Source organism: Mobula hypostoma, chromosome 18, assembly GCF_963921235.1.
Source record: "Mobula hypostoma chromosome 18, sMobHyp1.1, whole genome shotgun sequence".
Classification (NCBI taxonomy): Eukaryota; Metazoa; Chordata; class Chondrichthyes; order Myliobatiformes; family Myliobatidae; genus Mobula; species Mobula hypostoma.
In genome coordinates, this window is record NC_086114.1 from 57,952,507 (window position 1) to 57,972,613 (window position 20,107).

Below are 20,107 nucleotides of genomic sequence, written 5' to 3' on the forward strand. Positions count from 1 at the left end.
ATCAAAACATTTTCAAGCACCCAGAAAAATTCCCATCACTTGGCATTAAATAATCAGCCTGCAAATTTTTGTATTGTATAAAAGTTTTGACAGTCTGTGAAATATTTTCTGTAACTATAAACCTTTATTGTACTAGCCAATTATTTTGATTAAATACAAAATAAGCTGTATATGCAGTTAATCTGAAAACAAAAACAAGTTGCTGGAGTTATTCATGTCATTCAGGATTTGCAGACAGAGAAGCTGTTTAGTTTTGCTCGATGACATTTTTTGTAGTTTGATGAGGCCGGGTGAGTGTATATGGGGTTTTCAGGAGGATGGCCAGCTGCCACTGCTGGGTGTATCGCCCCATAGTTTCCACTTAGCCAGACAATTCGGAAAATTCTCAAAGCTTGTATCTTCTAGTATTACATGGTTCAATGCCAGATTTAATAATTGCTATCCTTCATAAAAAGCTATTGAATTCTAAAGTGTACCAATTTTGTACTGTTGCATTAATAAAATTTGTTAGTTTTAATCTGTGAATGCAGATGAAACTGCAGACTTGAAGTATTAAGCATTCTGGTCATGATTTTTTTCAATGCTATGTACTCATTTTCAAGTATATTGGGATATATGCTAGCATTCTGTGCACTCCTCAATTCATTGTGGCCAAGGCCACGCAGTATCCCTGATCAGATGGAGTAACTAACCTTTGTCATCAGGAACCTGTCTTTGGGTACAGGAGAAAGCTAGACATCTACAATTATTGGTGTCTCAAGCTGGGGCTTTACATTAATATTAAATTTCTCTAATAATTTTTTTGTTAAAGGAGAGATATTGACATTTTTTTCCTTTGTGACAGGCTCCCAACGCACAGGTTATGAGATTTTGGCTGCAGCAATTGCAACAAAAAAGATGGGAATTCAGTAATAACAGCTCTGTTGGACAAAGAGATAGTCGCACATTATCTGTGTTCCCAGATTCTGCCACAGGTCTAGTTGCTAAAAGTATTGGTAAGTCCTGAAAAAAAGATCTAAATGTAGTTTGGCTTTTTGTTTCTTAATAACAAAGAATAAGCAATGTGGATTGTAATGCATAAGTTATTATGCAACCTTTGAATAAACTTAATAATTTTTGAACAGAAGCTATGAGCTATGACCGTGAATTTAGTCTAGCGTTTTGAGAAGGATGCAAAGAAACATCAGCTGGAATCTTATGCTTTCCAGAGGTGGCTTGTTGCCTCTGGGTAAAGGTTGACAGCAAAAATCCATGGCTGGATATTCCATCACCCTCTCCATTGCCTCAGTGATGAGATTAAAACTATGAAAAAGCTGCTGAGCCTGGCTATGTCCAGCCAGCCAGTGAAAGGCTGATCTTAAAAACAAAATGCTGGAAATACTCAGAAGCTCAAGGCACATCAATGCAAAGGAAAACAGAACTTGCAAAGGAAGACAGAACTATCATTAGCTCTGCTTCTCTACTCATAGATGCAGCCTAATCTTAATATTTCCAATATTTTCTCTTTATTTCACCATCTGCATTTTAAAATTTTTGAAACACTGTGCTTGAATTGGTTCAGTTGCACTGGCTAGTGGAACCACAAAGTTTAGTTTAATTCCATTGTTTAGCTCCAAATATGGGAAGAAGAAAACAAGAGCAGCCACAGATTTTCATTATAATAACCGACATATTTTGCAAGTGCAAATTTGAGCATATAAATTTTAGGCACCTTATATCTAAGGAAAGATGTGCTGGCCCTGGAGAGCCTTCAGTGTAGGTTCACAAGAATGATCCCAGGAATAAAAGGCTTTAACATATGAGGAGCATTTGATGTGTCTCGGCCTGTACTCAGAGCTCATAAGGCTGAGCAGGGATCTCATTGGAACCCATGTCCATTCTATGCATATGGAAAGGCCTGGATAGAATGTTTCCTTCAGTTGGAGAGTCTAGAATCTGAGGGTATGGCCCCGGAATAAAGGGATATCCCTTTAAAACTGAGTTGAGGAGGAATTTCCTCAGCCAGTGGGTGGTGAATCTGTAGAATGTGTTGCCATATCCAATTATTTTCAATTTCATTGGAATTTTCTACTGTATGCTCATGTTTCTATCTGTACTGTCCCCATAATGAAGCCACCCAAGCAAATTTAAAGGAAGCAGGAAAATATGAGCTCTGTGACTGTTTTTGAATGTGTTTTGGATCTTTAAAATGGCTGAGACTGCAGTTGATCTTGGCTCTAAACAAAGCTCTTTTTCCCCTTTCTTTCCCTCTTCCTGCAAGGATGCCTTTGTTTATATTACTGATGTGAAATTGTGTCTATAAGTAGCTGTCAATTGAAAAGTTAGTTTGACCTCTGTTTTATCTTCTTTAACTTGTTTTTAATGTACTTGATCCTCAGTCAGATAATGCCTGGTCTCAACCTGCAAAAATGTTTATAGCTGCAACAAAGCACCCTTTCCTTGTTGCAGCAGTGCACCACTTTTTTTTTATGGGCAGGGCCAGATTTACAACCTGGGCCATTTCTAGAGGCCACTCATGCAAAACTCATTTTTTTAAATCACATATATTGTAACCAAAATACAATTTAGTAATATATTTAGTAATATTTAGTAATTTAAGTAGCTGAGTGCCACAGGTTTCATTGCCTCCATCTTGCTGCACTTCCACCTCCTTAATGTTCTTCATTACATCTCTGGTGTCTTTTCCAATTTCCCAACAACCTCAAGATCATTCATGGTCATGAACCTCACTCTGGGTAGTACCAGAGCTGAGTCCTAATTGGGCCATTCAGATGAAAATCCATTCTTTGGCTCTCAGTATTGGAAAGCTGTCTTTACTTGGTGCACTGACAGGGGAGCTATCAGAGTGAGCATTGGTGGTTGGTCAGATGAGGCAGATAGTGGATCTCAGAGTGTTGCAAAGCAAGCTCAGACTTGTCTTGAGGGTTGGATCTTGCCTTTAAGTTATGCTGTAACTACCAACAAATTGCTTTCTGAAGGATTAAAATAAATAATAAGACAATTATTTTTCACATGCCACCTGCAGCCAACACCTTTTGAAATAATTGTGCTTTGGGCTTTACACACCTGGATTAGTAACTACCTGGATTCTGACCACCATTACACAGGTCACCCCAACTTAAGAACTCCCAGCCCATACATCCTGTACATGCGAGCAAGCATTTGGGAAATAGACGGGATGGATGTACTGGAAGCTACAGAGCTGCCAGCATCTTCCACTGTGTGAGAACTTGGATTACAGCCACATTTCCAACCCCTGGACTGTTCTAGTTCTTGTGACCTGTTCAGAGTCAAAATCCGCCATATCCTGGGGTGGACCTGTCAGTAATTTTACAATAGTGGTTCAATAAAATGATTACTATAGATTCAGATTTGTCGTTCAATTGAATAGGAGAACATTTAAAAATGACTGTAGTTTCAGTGATGCTGTAGAGGTTGGCAAGAGATTTCGTTTAACTTGAGCACTTCACAGCTGAGCAGTTGGTAGAAGCTTGTCATTCTAGAATGCACTGCCAACTTAATAGACAATAGGTGCAGGAGGAGGCCATTCGGCCCTTTGAACCAGCACCGCCATTCACTGTGATCATGGCTGATCATCCACAATCAGCATCCAGTTCCTGCCTTATCCCCATAACCTTTGATTCTGCTGTCTTTAAGAGCTCTATCCATCTCTTTCTTAAAAGCATCCAGAGACTTGGCCTCCACAGCTTTCTGGGGCAGAGCATTCCATATATCCACCACTCTCTTGGTGAAAAAGTTTTTTCCTCAATTCCGTTCTAAATGGCCTACCCCTAATTCTTAAACTGTGGCCTCTGGTTCTGGACTCACCCATCAGCGGGAACATGCTTCCTGCCTCCAGCGTGTCCAATCCCTTAATAATCTTATATGTTTCAATAAGATTCCCTCTCAGCCTTCTAAATTCCAGAGTATACAAGCCGAGTCGCTCCAATCTTTCGACATATGACAGTCCCGCCATCCCAGGAATTAACCTTGTGAACCTATGCTGTACTTCCTCAATAGCAAGAATGTCCTTCCTCAAATTTGGAGACCAAAATTGCACACTACTCCAGGTGTGGTCTCACCAAGGCCCTGTACAGCTGCAGAAGGACCTCTTTGCTCTTATACTCAATTCCCCTTGTTATGAAGGCCAGCATGCCATTAGCTTTCTTCACTGCCTGCTGTACTTGCATGCTTGCTTTCAGTGACTGATGTACAAGAACACTTGGATCTCGTTGTGCTTCCCTTTTCCTAACTTGACTACATTTAGATAATAATCTGCCTTCCCGTTCTTACCACCAAAGTGAATAACCTCACATTTATCCACATTAAACTGCATCTGCCATGCATCTGCCCACCTACCCAGCCTGTCCAAGTCACCCTGCATTCTCATAACATCCTCCTCACATTTCACACTGCCACCCAGCTTTGTGTTATCGGCAAATTTGCTAATGTTACTTTTAAATCCCTCATCTAAATCATTAATATATATTGTAAACAGCTGCGGTCCCAGCACTGAACCCTGCGGTACCCCACTGGTCACTGCTTGCCATTCTGAAAGGGACCGTTAATCGCTACTCTTAGTTTTCTGTCAGCCAGCCAATTGTCAATCCATGTCAGTACTCTGCCCCCAATACCATGTGCCCTAATTTTGCCCACTAATCTCCTATGTGGGACTTTATCAAAGGCTTTCTGAAAATCCAGGTACACTACATCCACTGGCTCTCCCTTGTCCATTTTCATAGTTACATCCTCTAAAAATTCCAGAAGACTAGTCAAGCATGATTTCCCCTTCGTAAATCCATGCTGACTCGGACCAATCCTGTTACTGCTATCCAGATGTGTCGTAATTTCATCTTTTATAATTGACTCCAGCATCTTTCCCACCACTGACGTCAGGCTAACCGGTCTATAATTCCCTGTTTTCTCTCCTCCTCCCTTCTTGAAGAGAGGGACAACATTAGTCACCCTCTAATCCACAGGAACTGATCCTGAATCTATGGAACATTGGAACATCTGTGGAACATTGGAAAATGATTACCAATGCGTCCACGATTTAATGTCAGTACATAACAAATAGACCAATAGCCCTCTTTATTCAATAAAATCATGGCTGATGTTTTACCTTGGTACAACTTTCTTCTACTAACCCCATATCCTTGATTCTCTTGGTATCCAAAAATCTCCACGTGTGTTTGTATCTCAGTGACTGAGTCTTCACAGTGCTCCTAATAAGAGAATTCCAAAGATTCACTATCCTTTTGGTGAACAGAATTCCTTATTTCAATCCTGAACGGTCAACCCCTTATTCTGAGATGTTGAATTATCGTTCTGGATACTGCAGCCAGGCAAAACATAACCCCTGCACGTCTTTTCAAAACCTGTAGGAATTTTACATATTTCAATGCAATTGCCTCCCACATCCTCTTAAGTCTAGGAAGTTCTACTCCTATATCTTATGGTTATAAATTAAATTGGACCTATATTATTGATTTAATTTTACTATGTAAACTTAACTATACCAGTTAAGAGTTACCCCTCAGCAACAAGTATATCCCCTTGGATACCGCTGGAGGTGATGACCTATCAGGGCACAGCAGCAGTAGCAGCCAGGCCAGTAGCATTCTGGCTAGCTCTGAGGCTCAGCAGGGAAGGGTAAAGTCAAGCAGAGTGGTAGTGATAGTTAGGGGGATAGGTAGGAGAATCTGTGGCCACGAAAAAGGATCCAGGATGGTGTGTTAGTTCCCAAGTGTTAGGGTCCAGGACGTCTCAGACTGACTGCAGAAAATTCTCAAGAGGGAGGATGGGCAGCCAGAGGTCCTGATGCAAATTGGCACCAATGACATAGATAGAAAGCGGGAAGAAACCCAGCATAGTGATGTTGTGGGGATGGAACTGGACTCTCTCACGGTGGTGTCTGAAAAGAGGATGCTGTCCAAGTTGCATGCCATCTTGGACAATGTCTCCCATCCACTACATAATGTACTGATTGGGCACAGGAGTACATTCAGCCAGAGACTCATTCCACCGAGATGCAACACTGAGCGTTATAGGAAGTCATTCCTGCCTGTGGCCATCAAACTTTACAACTCCTCCCTTGGAGGGTCAGAGACCCTGAGCCAATAGGCTGGTCCTGGACTTATTTCATAATTTACTGGCATAATTTACATATTACTATTTAACTATTTATGGTTTTATTACTATTTAATTATTTATGGTACAACTGTAACGAAAACCAATTTCCCCCAGGATCAATAAAGTATGACTATGACTATAGGGAGTTAGCCATGTGCTAGTGAGGACAGGTATAGAACAGGGTAGTTGGTATACAACTAGATGCAGTGTGTAGTAAGTCTGAGGATGGACAGGGCAAAATTGCAGTTAGTAGGTTGAGATGAAGTGTAACATGGGAGCAGAATTGAAAAGGGTGATGAATACAGGACTGAAGGCATTATATTTGAATCCACGCAGTATATGGCATAAGGTAGTTGATCTTGTAGCACTGTTAGAGGTTGACAGGTATGACGTTGTGGGCATCACTGAAATGTGACTGAAAGATGATCATAGTTGAGAGCTTAATATCCAGCGATACACCTTGTATCGAAAGGACAGACAGGTAAGCAGAGGGGGTGGGGTGGCTCTGTTGGTAAAAATTTAAATCAAATCCTTAGAAAGAGGTGACATAGGATGGGAAGATGCTGAATCTTTGTGGGTAGAGTTAAGAAGCTGCAAGGGTAGAAAAATATACAGCTCCCCCCCCCCGAAAAGTAGCCAGAATATGGGATATAAATTGCAATGGGAAATAGTAAATGCATGTAATAAGGGCAATGTTGCAATAGTCATGGGGGATTTCAATATGCAAGAATATTGGGAAAAGCAGGTTGGTGCTTGTAGAGTGAATTTATAGAATGCCAGATATAGAATTTGAAAGATGGCTTACTAGAGCAGCTTGTGTTGAGCCTACTAGGGAAAGGCAATACAAGATTGTTTGTGTAATGAACCAGATTTTATTAGGGAGTTTAAGGTAAAGGAACAATAATCATAATGTGATATAATTCACCCTGCAGTTTGAGAGGGAGAAGGTAAAGTCAGATATATCAGTATTACAGTAAAGTAAATGGAATTAGAGAGGCAAGAGAGAGAGCTGGCCAAAGTTGATTGGAAGGGGACACTAGCAGGGATGATGGCAGAACAGTAATTCTGAAGGTGCTGTATAGATACATCCCAAGGAAGTAATAATCTAAAGGGAGGATGAGGCAACCGTGGCTGACAAGAGAAGTCAAAGACACCATTAAAAGGAAAGAGGGCATAAATATAATAAAAGAGGATTGGAAAGCTTTTAAAACCCAACAGAAAGCAACTAAAAAGACCATAAGGAGAGAAAAGATGAAATATGAAAGTAAGCTAGCCAAGAATATCTTTTTCAGATATATAAAGAGTAACTCAGCAGGTCTGGCAGCATCTCTAAAGGAAAATGAGCAGGGATTCACCTGTCACCTCCGATATTGCACCTCCCCATCCCCTTATTCTCTTATTTTGGTTTCTTCCCCGTTTCTAGTCCTGATGAAGGGTCATGGCCCAAAATGTTGACTCTTCATTTTCCTCCATAAATGCTGCCTGACCTGCTTAGTTTCTACAGTGCTTTTTGGGTTGAGCCAATAGGTACTGCATGTTGTTTGAAAGAACCACAAGCTGTGGCTGATTTTTCACTGATGGATTTGATGAAAACTTATATCCTGTTTTGGTGTTGCAAATGGAAACTGATTTACCTAAAAAAAAGGAAATCAGCCTTGTGTTTGCTTTGTCTTTGTTCTCAGTTTCTTATTAATATGGATGTGTGAACAAGATTCAGGTCATTTGGCCCTTGTGCCTCTTTTGCCATTCATTGAAGGTATGTCCTGAGTTCATACATCAGCCTTTACCTCCTATCCCCAAATACTATGATATTTTGAACCTCTTGTGAGACTGTCAGACTCCAGTCAACAAACATCAATGTGCATCTGGAATTAAATGCACAGCATCAGGAGAAGGGCCATGCCACTTGAGCTGTCTGCTGCATCTTTTAAATTGTGCTTTCTTTTCAAAGATTTTGTTGGAAATATGTTCAAATGATCCTAAATGTTAGAAGCAGATTCAACAAGTTAACAAAGAAATCGGTTGCTCTGTACAGTTATAAGTACACGTTCCTACAGTGCTTCCAATGGTTGGAAATACTCAGACTTTTATCATATATATCTTAATATTATGTAATATATTAATTACACTTTTGGCATAGGTCAGATTATTAATGTAAAGCTCCTTTCAAATTTCAGTCTTGGTTTTCAGTACTTAAGTACCACCAATACATGGTTCACACAAGAAGAATTAATGTTTGAATAGGAACTGTTAAACTTGGGAATTTTTATTTTTATTAGAAGTGCCCAAACTTTAGTTTTGCTAAAGAGAAGACTATTGAGTCCCCTGGTAACAGAAGTTGATTTTGCCTCAAAGATAACAACTTAGCACTTATTTTTTCCCAGTCTAATAAGTACCACGTGGCTCATCTATTCAGTATCAATAATTACACATTTAATAAAAATCCTACACTATGGTGTTTGAAGAGCCAGAGTGACTTGTGGGTCAAATCTAACAGCAATGTGGAATCTATATTGCTATCTTGCACTTTGCTGGAACAGTTACTTTTGTTAGGTTTACAGTAGACTAGCTTCATTGCATATGTCTGAATGAAATCCTGAATGTACCGGCCTGAGTGGCAAGTGCAAAATGAAAGAACTTTGGGAGTTGTTTTTAACTAGGTTTTCTATTGAATAGGGGTGTATGTCAACAGTAGTCAGCTCCTACAGGTAGATCTGTAAACTTTAATACCATTACTGTTAGTGATTGAAGCATATTGGATTTCCACAAGCAGTACTTCAGTGGATAGGAGAAACAGACTGTTTGTAATAACTTGGAGTATTGTTGAACAGTTTGAGGCAGACAAAATCATTTAGATGTTTGGGGATCTGCCGCCTCCTGTATATGAGAGGAGAAAGGAATGAAATGAGAAGTGAAACTACAAGTTGGATATTGAAAGGTCTTTGCTTGCATTCTTCAAAGCAACATTTTGGAAGTCACTATAGGGGCATCCAGATTTAAAGAAATATTCCATGTTGGTATTATAGGAAAGGTTACTATAGCAGTAACCTCAGTTTGTGCTAAATCTGGCATTCATTTTATTTAGCCTGTGTCAACCTTGATCATCTGAGAGAAGACACAGGAGAATGCAGATACTGAAGTCTGGAGCCAACACATGGTGCTGAAGGAACTCAACAGTTCAGGCAACATAGTGACCCTTCATCTAGGCAGCCAAGCTAGGTCCAGATGAAAGACCTTGACCCAAAACATTGACTGTCCTCTTTCCTCCAAAGGTGCTACAGTGCTTTGTCTATTCATCTTCTGAGTGTGGAGACCTAAGCGAATTTAGTAAAACTTGACCTTTATGTTCGGTTTAACCAAGCTGTAGGACAGGGGAAGGGTGTAGACTGCATAAAATATTTCAATTGATTTTCCTAAACTAGCATTTGTCCAAGTTTTTAATGCTTGACATGGGTTCAAGTAATATTAGAAACAAGATTCTGAAAGTTTTGAAGAGCCATCTGAATGGTGTATTTGGAAGTAGGGGGATTGCATAAAATGGGGGATGAAGGAGCAATGTGAGTGAGGTTTCCCCTGTCATAGCGTAGTCAAATAATCAGCACAGTTTTCTGTCACTTTATACTCTTTATCCCTTCCTAATACATAATGTTCTGCCAAATCTCCTAAATAATGTTTCTGTATCTAGGCCACAGGAATGTCTGTTGCATGATGCCAGAACTGTTTCGACTCTTTTTTGGAAATTTTTGCAGATGTGTAATTCACCACATTGGGATTTTTGTATAAGGGTAATTGTAGAGTTGAAATGCGTCAGAGCATGTGACTAGTTAAGATGCTTTAATGTAATTTAGACAGACCAAAATTTCTGTACTATAAACTTCACTTTAATTATAGCCGAGATTAACATTTGCATTTTTCTTCCTAGTATCTTATTCTTAAAACCTTGATTCCAAAAGAATGCTAAGGTACACTAAATGATGATTATATAAAATTGAATTTGGTGGAGTTCTCTTAATCCCCACAATTCCCTGTGATTAATTGGGGCTTGTTCTGCTCTAACTGTTGTACTGTTGGTCCACTAAGATTACACTGACAAAGCAGACTCTATTCATAGAGAATTGTTGGTCTCATAAGATGTGGGAAATCTTTGCCAAGAATTTTTAGATATGAAACCCAGATTCAGAGGTCGAGGCCCTGTATAGTCAATTCCATTGTCACTTCGAATAATTATCTCTGTTTAAACTAGTTAACATTAAGGAGAATATGAAAATGATATGTAAAAGATGATAATAGTCAATTCTAAAGATATTTGAAGAAGGAGTTTGTGTTTTCTTGTCATCTTGTGTCTGGTTTATAATTGAGCAAGATTATGAAAGTCAATTGTCTAAACTCATGTAAAATAAATTTGCATGTATGTCTGTCCCCCACTTTTCCTTTGCTACATCGACGACTGCATTGGCGCTGCTTCCTGCACGCATGCAGAACTCGTTGACTTTATTAACTTTGCCTCCAACTTTCACCCTGCCCTCAAGTTTACCTGGTCCATTTCCGACACCTCCCTCCCCTTTCTAGATCTTTCTGTCTCTGTCTCTGGAGACAGCTTATCCACTGATGTCTACTATAAGCCTACTGACTCTCACAGCTATCTGGACTATTCCTCTTCTCACCCTGTCTCTTGCAAAAACGCCATCCCCTTCTCGCAATTCCTCCGTCTCCGCCGCATCTGCTCTCAGGATGAGGCTTTTCAGTCTAGGACGAGGGAGATGTCTTCCTTTTTTAAAGAAAGGGGCTTCTCTTCCTCCACTATCAACTCTGCTCTTAAACGCATCTCCCCCATTTTACGTACATCTGCTCTCACTCCATCCTCCCACCACCCCACTAGGAATAGGGTTCCCCTGGTCCTCACCTACCACCCCACCAGCCTCCGGGTCCAACATATTATTCTCCGTAACTTCCGCCACCTCCAACGGGATCCCACCACTAAGCACATCTTTCCCTCCCCCCCTCTCTCTGCATTCCGCAGGGATCGCTCCCTACACAAGTCCCTTGTCCATTCGTTCCCCCCCCATCCCTCCCCACTGATCTCCCTCCTGGCACTTATCCGTGTAAGTGGAACAAGTGCTACACATGCCCTTACACTTCCTCCCTTACCACCATTCAGGGCCCCAAACAGTCCTTCCAGGTGAGGCATCACTTCACCTGTGAGTCGACTGGGGTGATATACTGTGTCCGGTGCTCCCGATGTGGCCTTTTATATATTGGTGAGACCCGATGCAGACTGGGAGACCGCTTTGCTGAACATCTACGCTCTGTCCGCCAGAGAAAGCAGGATCTCCCAGTGGCCACACATTTTAATTCCACATCCCATTCCCATTCTGATATGTCTATCCACGGCCTCCTCTACTGTAAAGATGAAGCCACACTCAGGTTGGAGGAACAACACCGTATATTCCGTCTGGGTAGCCTCCAACCTGATGGCATGAACATCGACTTCTCTAACTTCCGCTAAGGCCCCACCTCCCCCTCGTACCCCATCTGTTACTCATTTTTATGCACACATTCTTTCTCTCACTCTCCTTTTTCTCCCTCTGTCCCTCTGAATATACCTCTTGCCCATCCTCTGGGTCACCCCCCCCCCGTCTTTCTTCCCGGACCTCCTGTCCCATGATCCTCTCGTATCCCCTTTTGCCTATCACCTGTCCAACTCTCGGCTCTATCCCTCCCCCTCCTGTCTTCTCCTATCATTTTGGATCTCCCCCTCCCCCTCCAACTTTCAAATCCCTTACTCACTCTTCCTTCAGTTAGTCCTGACGAAGGGTCTCGGCCTGAAACGTCGACTGCACCTCTTCCTATAGATGCTGCTTGGCCTGCTGCGTTCACCAGCAACTTTGATGTATGTTGCTTGAATTTCCAGCATCTACAGAATTCCTGTTGTTTGCATGTATGTTAACTATTTTTTGAGAATTTATCAAAGCACTTTGTACAAGTGTGATGACTTGTAGAAGAGCTTGAGAACATTAACACCTCAAATTTATTAGAAATTCAATTGGACAGATTATAGCTGATCATATAGCGGGAACATGAGAAATAGTTGGAGGAGAGCTTTAATTATTCCAGTGGTTTATTATCACAGTTGATGTGGTTTAAGGCTTAATCTCACCTTTTCCACATTGTTCTACATCACCTGATTCTCTTAAAATGAGAAATGTCTTTATCTTGTATAAATTAACCATCTCTAGCACTCGCATGGGGAATTCTAAGGAATCAACCCTGTAGAGGGTTAGTTTTCCCTTGGCTCATTTTTATTCTAGTTCACAATTCCTTTGCCATAAGCAAAGTATTCTGTTATTAGGCCTTTTAAAAATTTTATTTCAATCAGATCTCTTATTTTTCTGATCCCTTGAGAAAACAGGCTTGATCCGGACACTCTTGCCTCAAACAGTTCCACCCTTCCTCCTTCCCAATCTTAGCAATCAGTCTAGCAAGTCATTATTGCATGCAGTCTAAAACCTTACACTGTCTTCTAGAGATCTTAATAACTTCTGTCCACTTTGCTTCTATTTCAATAAATTGCCTTACCTGATGATCTGTTCAGTCTAGGTTTTGAAATCTTCAATTGACATCCTTGTGAAGAGCAGCATAAGAGTAGTTTAACCACTAATGTGCAAGATGGTGCACAAGCACGCACCAAAAAATTGTTGAATTCTCTCTTTTCTCAGACACTGCCTAACCTGCTCAGTATTTTGCAAGTTTTGTTGTAATCTTTCAACCTTATGACAACTGCAGGTCTGTTGCTGTGAGGTTACTTGACTCCATTTCATGCACCACATTCTAGTGTTGCTCTTGTAATGCCTTCTGTGCATTCCTTATTTAAGCCTGGTTCACTCTGATACCAGGTATCAGAGGATATGCCAGGTTAAGGGGTTAAATTTTGTGATTACATAGTGCATCATGAATTGCCAAATCTTTTGAGTCCATCACACTTAGCAGGACATGTATAATGATATAGTTTGTCCTCAATGTTCTCCATTATGACCCTTCAATTATCCCCAGAAGGCAACTAGCACAAGTAGTATAGCAATATCAATTGGATGTTTCAGGTGCTAGTTTCAGGTGCAACTACAGAAGACCTTGGAGGTTTATGGGGAGGGGTAGACTTTATTTATAGATCTGAAAAATAGCAAAGTCATCCTTTGAAAATGAGTCAAATATAAAAGATAGACCATGGTTAAACTTACTCTTCGTTAAAAGAAGCTTGAATTTGGTTAAATTAATCTTTCACACATAAACATTTTACCTGAAATATCGTGACTACTCCCCTAATTATTATTTTACAAAGCAAAGATATGTAAAATCATTTTAAACCTCCAAAAAATAACCATACCCTGAGTCACCATCTCCATTATGGTAAACGTTAGGTATTTTCATTTCATCTCCTCTTCAACCACTTGGCAAGATTAATTGCCTTAAGTATATATGTAAAATAGTCAAAACCAAGTCAGGCAATCAATAGTTTCAGTAGTTCCATTGTATATCAGAGAAATGTATGAAATATACATCCTGAAATTCTTGTTCTTCACAGACATCCACAAAAACAGAAGAATGCCCCAAAGAATGAGTGACAGTAAAAACATTAGAACCCCAAAGCTTCCCCTACTCTTCCTCACACAAGCAGCAGCAAAGCAACGATCCAACCCATCTCCACTTCCGCATAAAAAGCATCAGCATCCTCCACCCACCAAGCAAGCAATAGCAAAGCACCCGAGAAAGACCATGATCTGCAGTACAACAAAAACTCATCTTTCACCGACAATTCGATATACCACAGGCTCCCTCTCTCCCTAATAAAGGGAAAGAGGAGTGTTCCCCTTTCATGGCGAGACGGGAGACATAAAACAACTCACTGATTTGTGATGATAAAGTCTGTTGCATCCCTTTCTCCCCTCGAGTTCTCTGACTCGAGAATTGGTTAACAAACTCTCCCCCACCGATGAGAGAGGGAGAGCGTGCGTGATTTGTCGAGTACAGAGCCTCCGACAGCTGATCAGCTGTTCTAGATGTTCCATTTTCTCCTGCAACACTTTATTTGGCAGCACTGGCATAGAATCAGCATATCCATGGGGCCGCAAAGTCTTGGAACCCTGAAGCCACGTACATCTTCTAGGCCATGTCCTTAGGATTTCAAAAAGCAGCCATTCGTGACGCCCTGGGTGTGGGTCCCATCACCGCAAAGAACCGAGGTCCGAGTGTAACTCCAGGTCAGGGTCTCCAGCAGAACCCCATTCACCATGAAAATGAAAAAGGGGGACATCAAAGGTAGCAATTAAACTGTTTCCGCAGATCAGCTTGATGGGGTCACTGTGGAGTGCCATCATAGCTCCACCCCATTTCTGGCATTCAGGAATTTTTTTTCAATGCATTGAATTCAGCATTCATTTGGCTTGTATCATTCAGGGTGTTAAAGTCTTTATTCAGTGATAACCTCATGTTCTCCATGTGTTTAATGCTGAATATCTTTATTAGTGAACCGGTTAAAAACTAAAGAGTATAGAATTTAAGTAGAATTTTATACACCATCTAATCTAAAACTCACGATGCACAGTGGGCTTTAGATTAGATCCCATCTGCTCTGAGCTGGTTTCATGAGCATAGAAGCTTTGCACTGGAGAACAAAAGACAGGTATGCTGGTTACCTTTTGGAGATATAGGGCCTTGTAAATATATTCAGCCCTCAGCCCTTTGTTCACATAAATAGGTATTACATTAGGGATTTTTGTCAATTTAACTGCAAATTTTTATTTCTGAATCATATTTTATTTGTGAGCCACTGCACTACTATCTCTATACCCATGACTGCATGGCTAAGCATAGTTCAAATGCCATCTATAAATTTGCTGGTGATAACAACCATTGTTGGCAGAATCTCAGACGTACGTGAAGCTGTATAGAAGCGAGGTGTACCTCCTACTTGAATGATGTCACAGGAACAACCTTGCACTCAATGTCAGTAAGACTAAAAAGCTGATTGTGGACGTCAGGAAGGGTAAGGCGAGGGAATATGAACCAATCCTCATTGAGGGGTCAGAAGTGGTGAGAGTGAGCAATTTTAAGTTCCTGGGTGTCAAGATCTCTGAGATTTAACCTGGTCGCAACATATCGATGCAGCTATAAAGAAAGCAAGACAGCGACTATATTTCATTAGAAGTTTGAGGAGATTTGGGTTGTTACCTAAAACACTCAAACTTCTACAGATGTACCGTGGAGGGCATTCTAACAGGTTGCATCACTGTCTGGTATATGAGAGGCTACTGTACAGGATCAAAAGAAGCTACAGAAAGTTGTAAAATTATTCAGCTCCATCTTGGGTACTAGCCCCCGTAGTGTCCAAGACCTCTTCAAGGAGTGGTGCCTCAGAAAGGCATAGTCCATTAGTAAGGACCCCCCCATCACCCAGGACATGCCCCCTTCCCATTGTTACCATCAGGAAGGAGGTACAAAAACCTGAAAGCACACACTGGGTGAGTCAGGAACAGCTTCTTCCCCTCTGCCATCCGATTCCTAAATGGACATTGAACCCATGAACACTACCTCACTTTTATTATTTCTGTTTTTGCACCTTTTTTAATTTAACTATTTAATATACATATATATACTTTAATTGATTTACTTATTTTTCCTATATTATCATGTTTTGCATTGTACTGCTGTCGCTAAGTTAACAAATTTCACAACATATGCAGATGATATCAAACCTAATTCTGATTCTGACATGCTCTTTTTCACATTACAGCCAAATAAAAGTAAAACTGTAAAGCATGAAAAACTAAAAATTCAAAACCTGAAATTCCAGCAGTTCAAAAGTATTCATCCCCTTTTGCTCAGTACTTAATTGAACCACCTCTTGCAGCTATTACAGCCAGTAGTCTTTGTGGATAAGTTTCTATTAGCTTTCACAATGTGATGGAGCAAGATTTGCCCATTCCTCCTTATAAAATTTCTCAAGCTGTGTTAAGTTACTTGGAGAGTAGCAGTGGACAGCAGTCTTGAGGTCTTGCCAGGGACATTTGATTGGTTTAAGGTTAGGACTCTGAATGAACTTCTCAAAGACATCAATTTTCTTCATTTGCAGTCACTCCATGGTTGCTCTGGCAGTATGCCTTAGGTCATTGTCCTGCTGAAGGATGAACTTCCTCCCCAGTTTAAGCTTTCTGGCAGAGGCTGGCAAGTTTTTATCTAGAATCTCTCAATATTTAACAGCATTCATCTTCCCATCAATCCTGATCAGGTTTTGTTGCTGAAAAGCATTCCCCATAGCATGATGCTACTTCTACCATATTTAGGAGGGGTGATGTTACCTGGCTAAGCGCAGTATGTGATTTACGCTACATGTACTGCTTAGTGTTGAGGCCAAAAAGTTCCACTTTAGTCCCATCCAACCACAAGACCATCTTCCACATCTTTACAGGATCTTCCAAGTGATGCTTTGCAAAGTTGTTACAGGGAAGAATATGCTTTTTCTTTTAGCCATGGCTTCTTCCTTGCCACGCTTTCATTCCTTTTTGTGCAAGGCCTTAGAGATTGTGGAGCCATGGATTTCCTCTCCAGTTGCCACCACTGACTTTGGCAGCTCACTCAGAGTGTCTGTTGGTGTCGCAGTAGCCTCTTTTACAGGTGCCATTCTTCTTCAGCGATTATGTTTAGAGGATGGCCTGACCTAGGCAGCGTGACTGTGGTTTCAGATCTTTTCCACTTTTTCATGATGAAATACACTGAGCTCCAAAGTATGTTCAGTGCATTTGAGATGGTTTTGTACTCTTTCCAGCCTTGTGCTTCCCTATTCTCATTTCCCTGACTTGTCTTCAATGCTCTTTTGTCTTCATTTTAGTTTGGTCTTTTGAAAGTCTACCGCACTGTTAGACCTTACAGACTGAGAGTTATTTATTCTTATGAATTCATTGAAAACAGGTGATTCTCCAGTTTTCTACATCAACAAATTGGGTGAGTTGGTAAGGTAATAATATATATTCCACCTGAGAAAAGTTAGCATAGTAGTTACAAAGGGAATGAGTACTCACAATTTTGGTTTTTAGTTTCTAGTAAACTGACTGGTTTTGGAATTTTTCTTTTGATTTGACATAATGCACAATGTTTTGTAGATTAGCTCAAAAAAATCCTACTTCGATATATTGTAAATTTAGAAAATGGTACAGTGAAAATGTTTGTGAGGGATGATTTTTTTTTAAGGTAATGTAATTGGACAGATAATGGTTACAATCTCTCTTTTTTGTTTTGACATATTGTGATCCAGCAGATTTCCTTTTTTACATAATGGTGGCCAATGACACAACTGCTTTTGAGCCATAATTGTATCTAATTTGAAAAAAATGTCCATAATAGTAAAATTCAATAGCTGCAGAGCTTTAAAAATACTTTAGGGACTTCTGGTGAGGCACGAGGCAAGATGGCAGCACAGCACTGAGCGCTGACATATAACCCTCTTTTTTCAAGTTCTTTAGGGCTCATAGACAGTCTTAATACAAGGTTGAGTTGGAGAAAGATCTATCTAAAGACATGACCTCAAAAAAAGATCCAAATTCAACCAGGAAACAAGATACCAGCAGACGACACCAAGCTAGCGATTCATCCGAGGAAATAGCTTATATCCTCTGGTCTGCTGCTTTGGTACACTCAATAGAATTTTTGCCCCGACAGCTATCTGATCACAACCCAGTCATCGACTTTTAGTTATGGCAAAATTAAAAATAAGGCTACTAGGTGGAGGTTTAACTCCACCCTCCTAAAAAAATTGACGAATTTCTATCACAACTGAGAACAAAACTGAAGGAATTTATAAATTTAAATAAAAATAGTGTCTCAGATGTGACAGTGATTTGGGCCTCCATCAATGGTTTCTTACAAAATAACGCCATATGGTTCAGTTCCCATCTACATAAAAGACGGCTTCAAATGATTTCCACCCTAGAAGAACAAAGTAAGGTTTTGGAGAATGATCTCAAAAGGAGATACACCATAACAAAAGAAAATGAGCTCAAAACAAAACAAGCAGAATTAAATGATTTATTAAGAAGCAGGGCAGAATATATAATCCACATAACCAAACATGAGTATTATGCAGAAGGCAGCAGACCGAGCCATCTGTTAGCACTCATGCTCAAACAACAGGAAGCCAAAAGGTCTACACCAACGATTCGTTGTGCTAAACGTGGAGAAGTATCTTCACAGAGGAAATAAATGAGACATTCAAAAATCACTTTAAAGAACTGTATACACGTGGCTCAGTTCCTTCTGAGAATGACTTCACAGATTTTTTTTAGTGGATTAGACCCCTCTACGTTGTCATTAGAGGACACCAAAACTCTAGACTCTCCTATTACACTGTATGAGCTACTTAAAGCAGTCAAAGCTACAAGTAAGGGCCGTACGCCAGGTATAGATGGCATATCTGTGGAACTTTACCTAGCAGTTTGGGATATTCTTGGACCAGTATGGTTAAAAACATTAAATTATGCTCTTGGAAATGACACTTTCCATAGAGATCTAAACACAGCCCTGATCACAGTTATACCTAAGCCCGGTAAGGACCCCTTGGAGTGTACCAATTACCGTCCAATCTCCTTGATAAATGCCGATCTCAAGATATTTTCCAAAGTCTTCGCCAGTAGACTGAGACAGTAGTTGGGAAAATAATTAGCCCAGATCAGACGGGCTTTATCAGGGGGCGTCTTGCATCTGATAATATTCGCCGGCTCTTACACATACTGAGTGCAACACATAAAACCCCGCCTGCTTGTGGCCTGCTATTTCTAGATGCTGAAAAAGTGTTCGATCGTCTTGAATGGCCATATCTTTGGAGAGTTCTAAAAGAATTTAAGTTCGGTGATAAATTTATCAATATGATTCAAACACTGTATGCTAATCCTTCAGCCCGGGTATGTGTGGGAGGAGATTTCTCAGTTATTTGACATAGGACGGGGCTCACGACAAGGGGACCCTTTGTTTCCTTTAATTTTTACTATATCTATTGAACCGCTTGCACATTTAATTAGAAACTCTCCTCAGATCTCCCCTATTACAATAAGTACAACATCACATTCCATATCACTTTACGCGGACGACACACTAGTTTATATGGCAAATGTTCAACAAACTCTCCCGTATGTTTTAAAAACACTGGAGCAATTTGGATTTCTTTCAGGATACAAAGTTAATTTGTCAAAATCAGCACTGATGCTGATTAATACGGATAAAAGTAAGGTGTCTGTCCCTCCCCAGATTAAGGTTACAAATGAGGTCCTCTACTTGGGTATTAAAGTTAATACTTCCCTATCATCTGTGGCTAAAACAAATTACTCTTTAATTTTGGGAAAAAAATATTAATAGATGGAGACACCTGCCAGCATCAGTCCCAGCCCGTATATTGGTCATTAAAGTGAACATCTTACCCCGCATTAATTTTATCAGCTCAATGATCCCACTTGCACCTCCAGCAGGATTTTGGCAAAAACTGGACTCCTTACTAGGATACTATGTTTGGAACAGTAAATGACCCAATATAAAGTAGTCAGCTCTACAATTCAAAAAGTCAGATGGGGGATTGGTATGTCCAAATTTTAAATTGTATCACTGGGCATTTGTATTAAAAAGTCTTAGCTATTGGATGGAGGAGGATAAAGTTTCATCCTGGAAAAATATAGAACAAGAGCTAATAGCACCAATAAGGTTGAAGGACTTTCTCCTTATAGGTATGTCTACAAAAAAAATGTGATTTGTATTACGGACCAATTTTAACCCATTTGTTACAAGTGATTAGAGCAGCAGAAAAATTCCTAAAATTTAAAAGAGTATGGTGCAAATCATCTCCATTATGGAACAATAATCATCTTCTATCTGGGGGGAAACCATTCACTAACAGAACTTGGGAAGATAAAGGTATTACTACTCTTCAAGATATTAATGG

At 40.2% G+C, this 20,107-nt stretch overlaps 1 protein-coding gene across 1 annotated transcript in view; it reads left to right on the plus strand.

Annotated features, from left to right (window-relative positions):
• The window catches only part of tbc1d2b (TBC1 domain family, member 2B), a 115,334-nt gene that overhangs the window by 29,968 nt on the left and 65,259 nt on the right, over nt 1–20,107 (plus strand). The window contains exon 2 of the mRNA XM_063070945.1: nt 845–995. Within this exon, the coding sequence (XP_062927015.1) occupies nt 845–995 (151 nt within the window). The remainder of the gene's footprint in view (nt 1–844; nt 996–20,107) is intronic.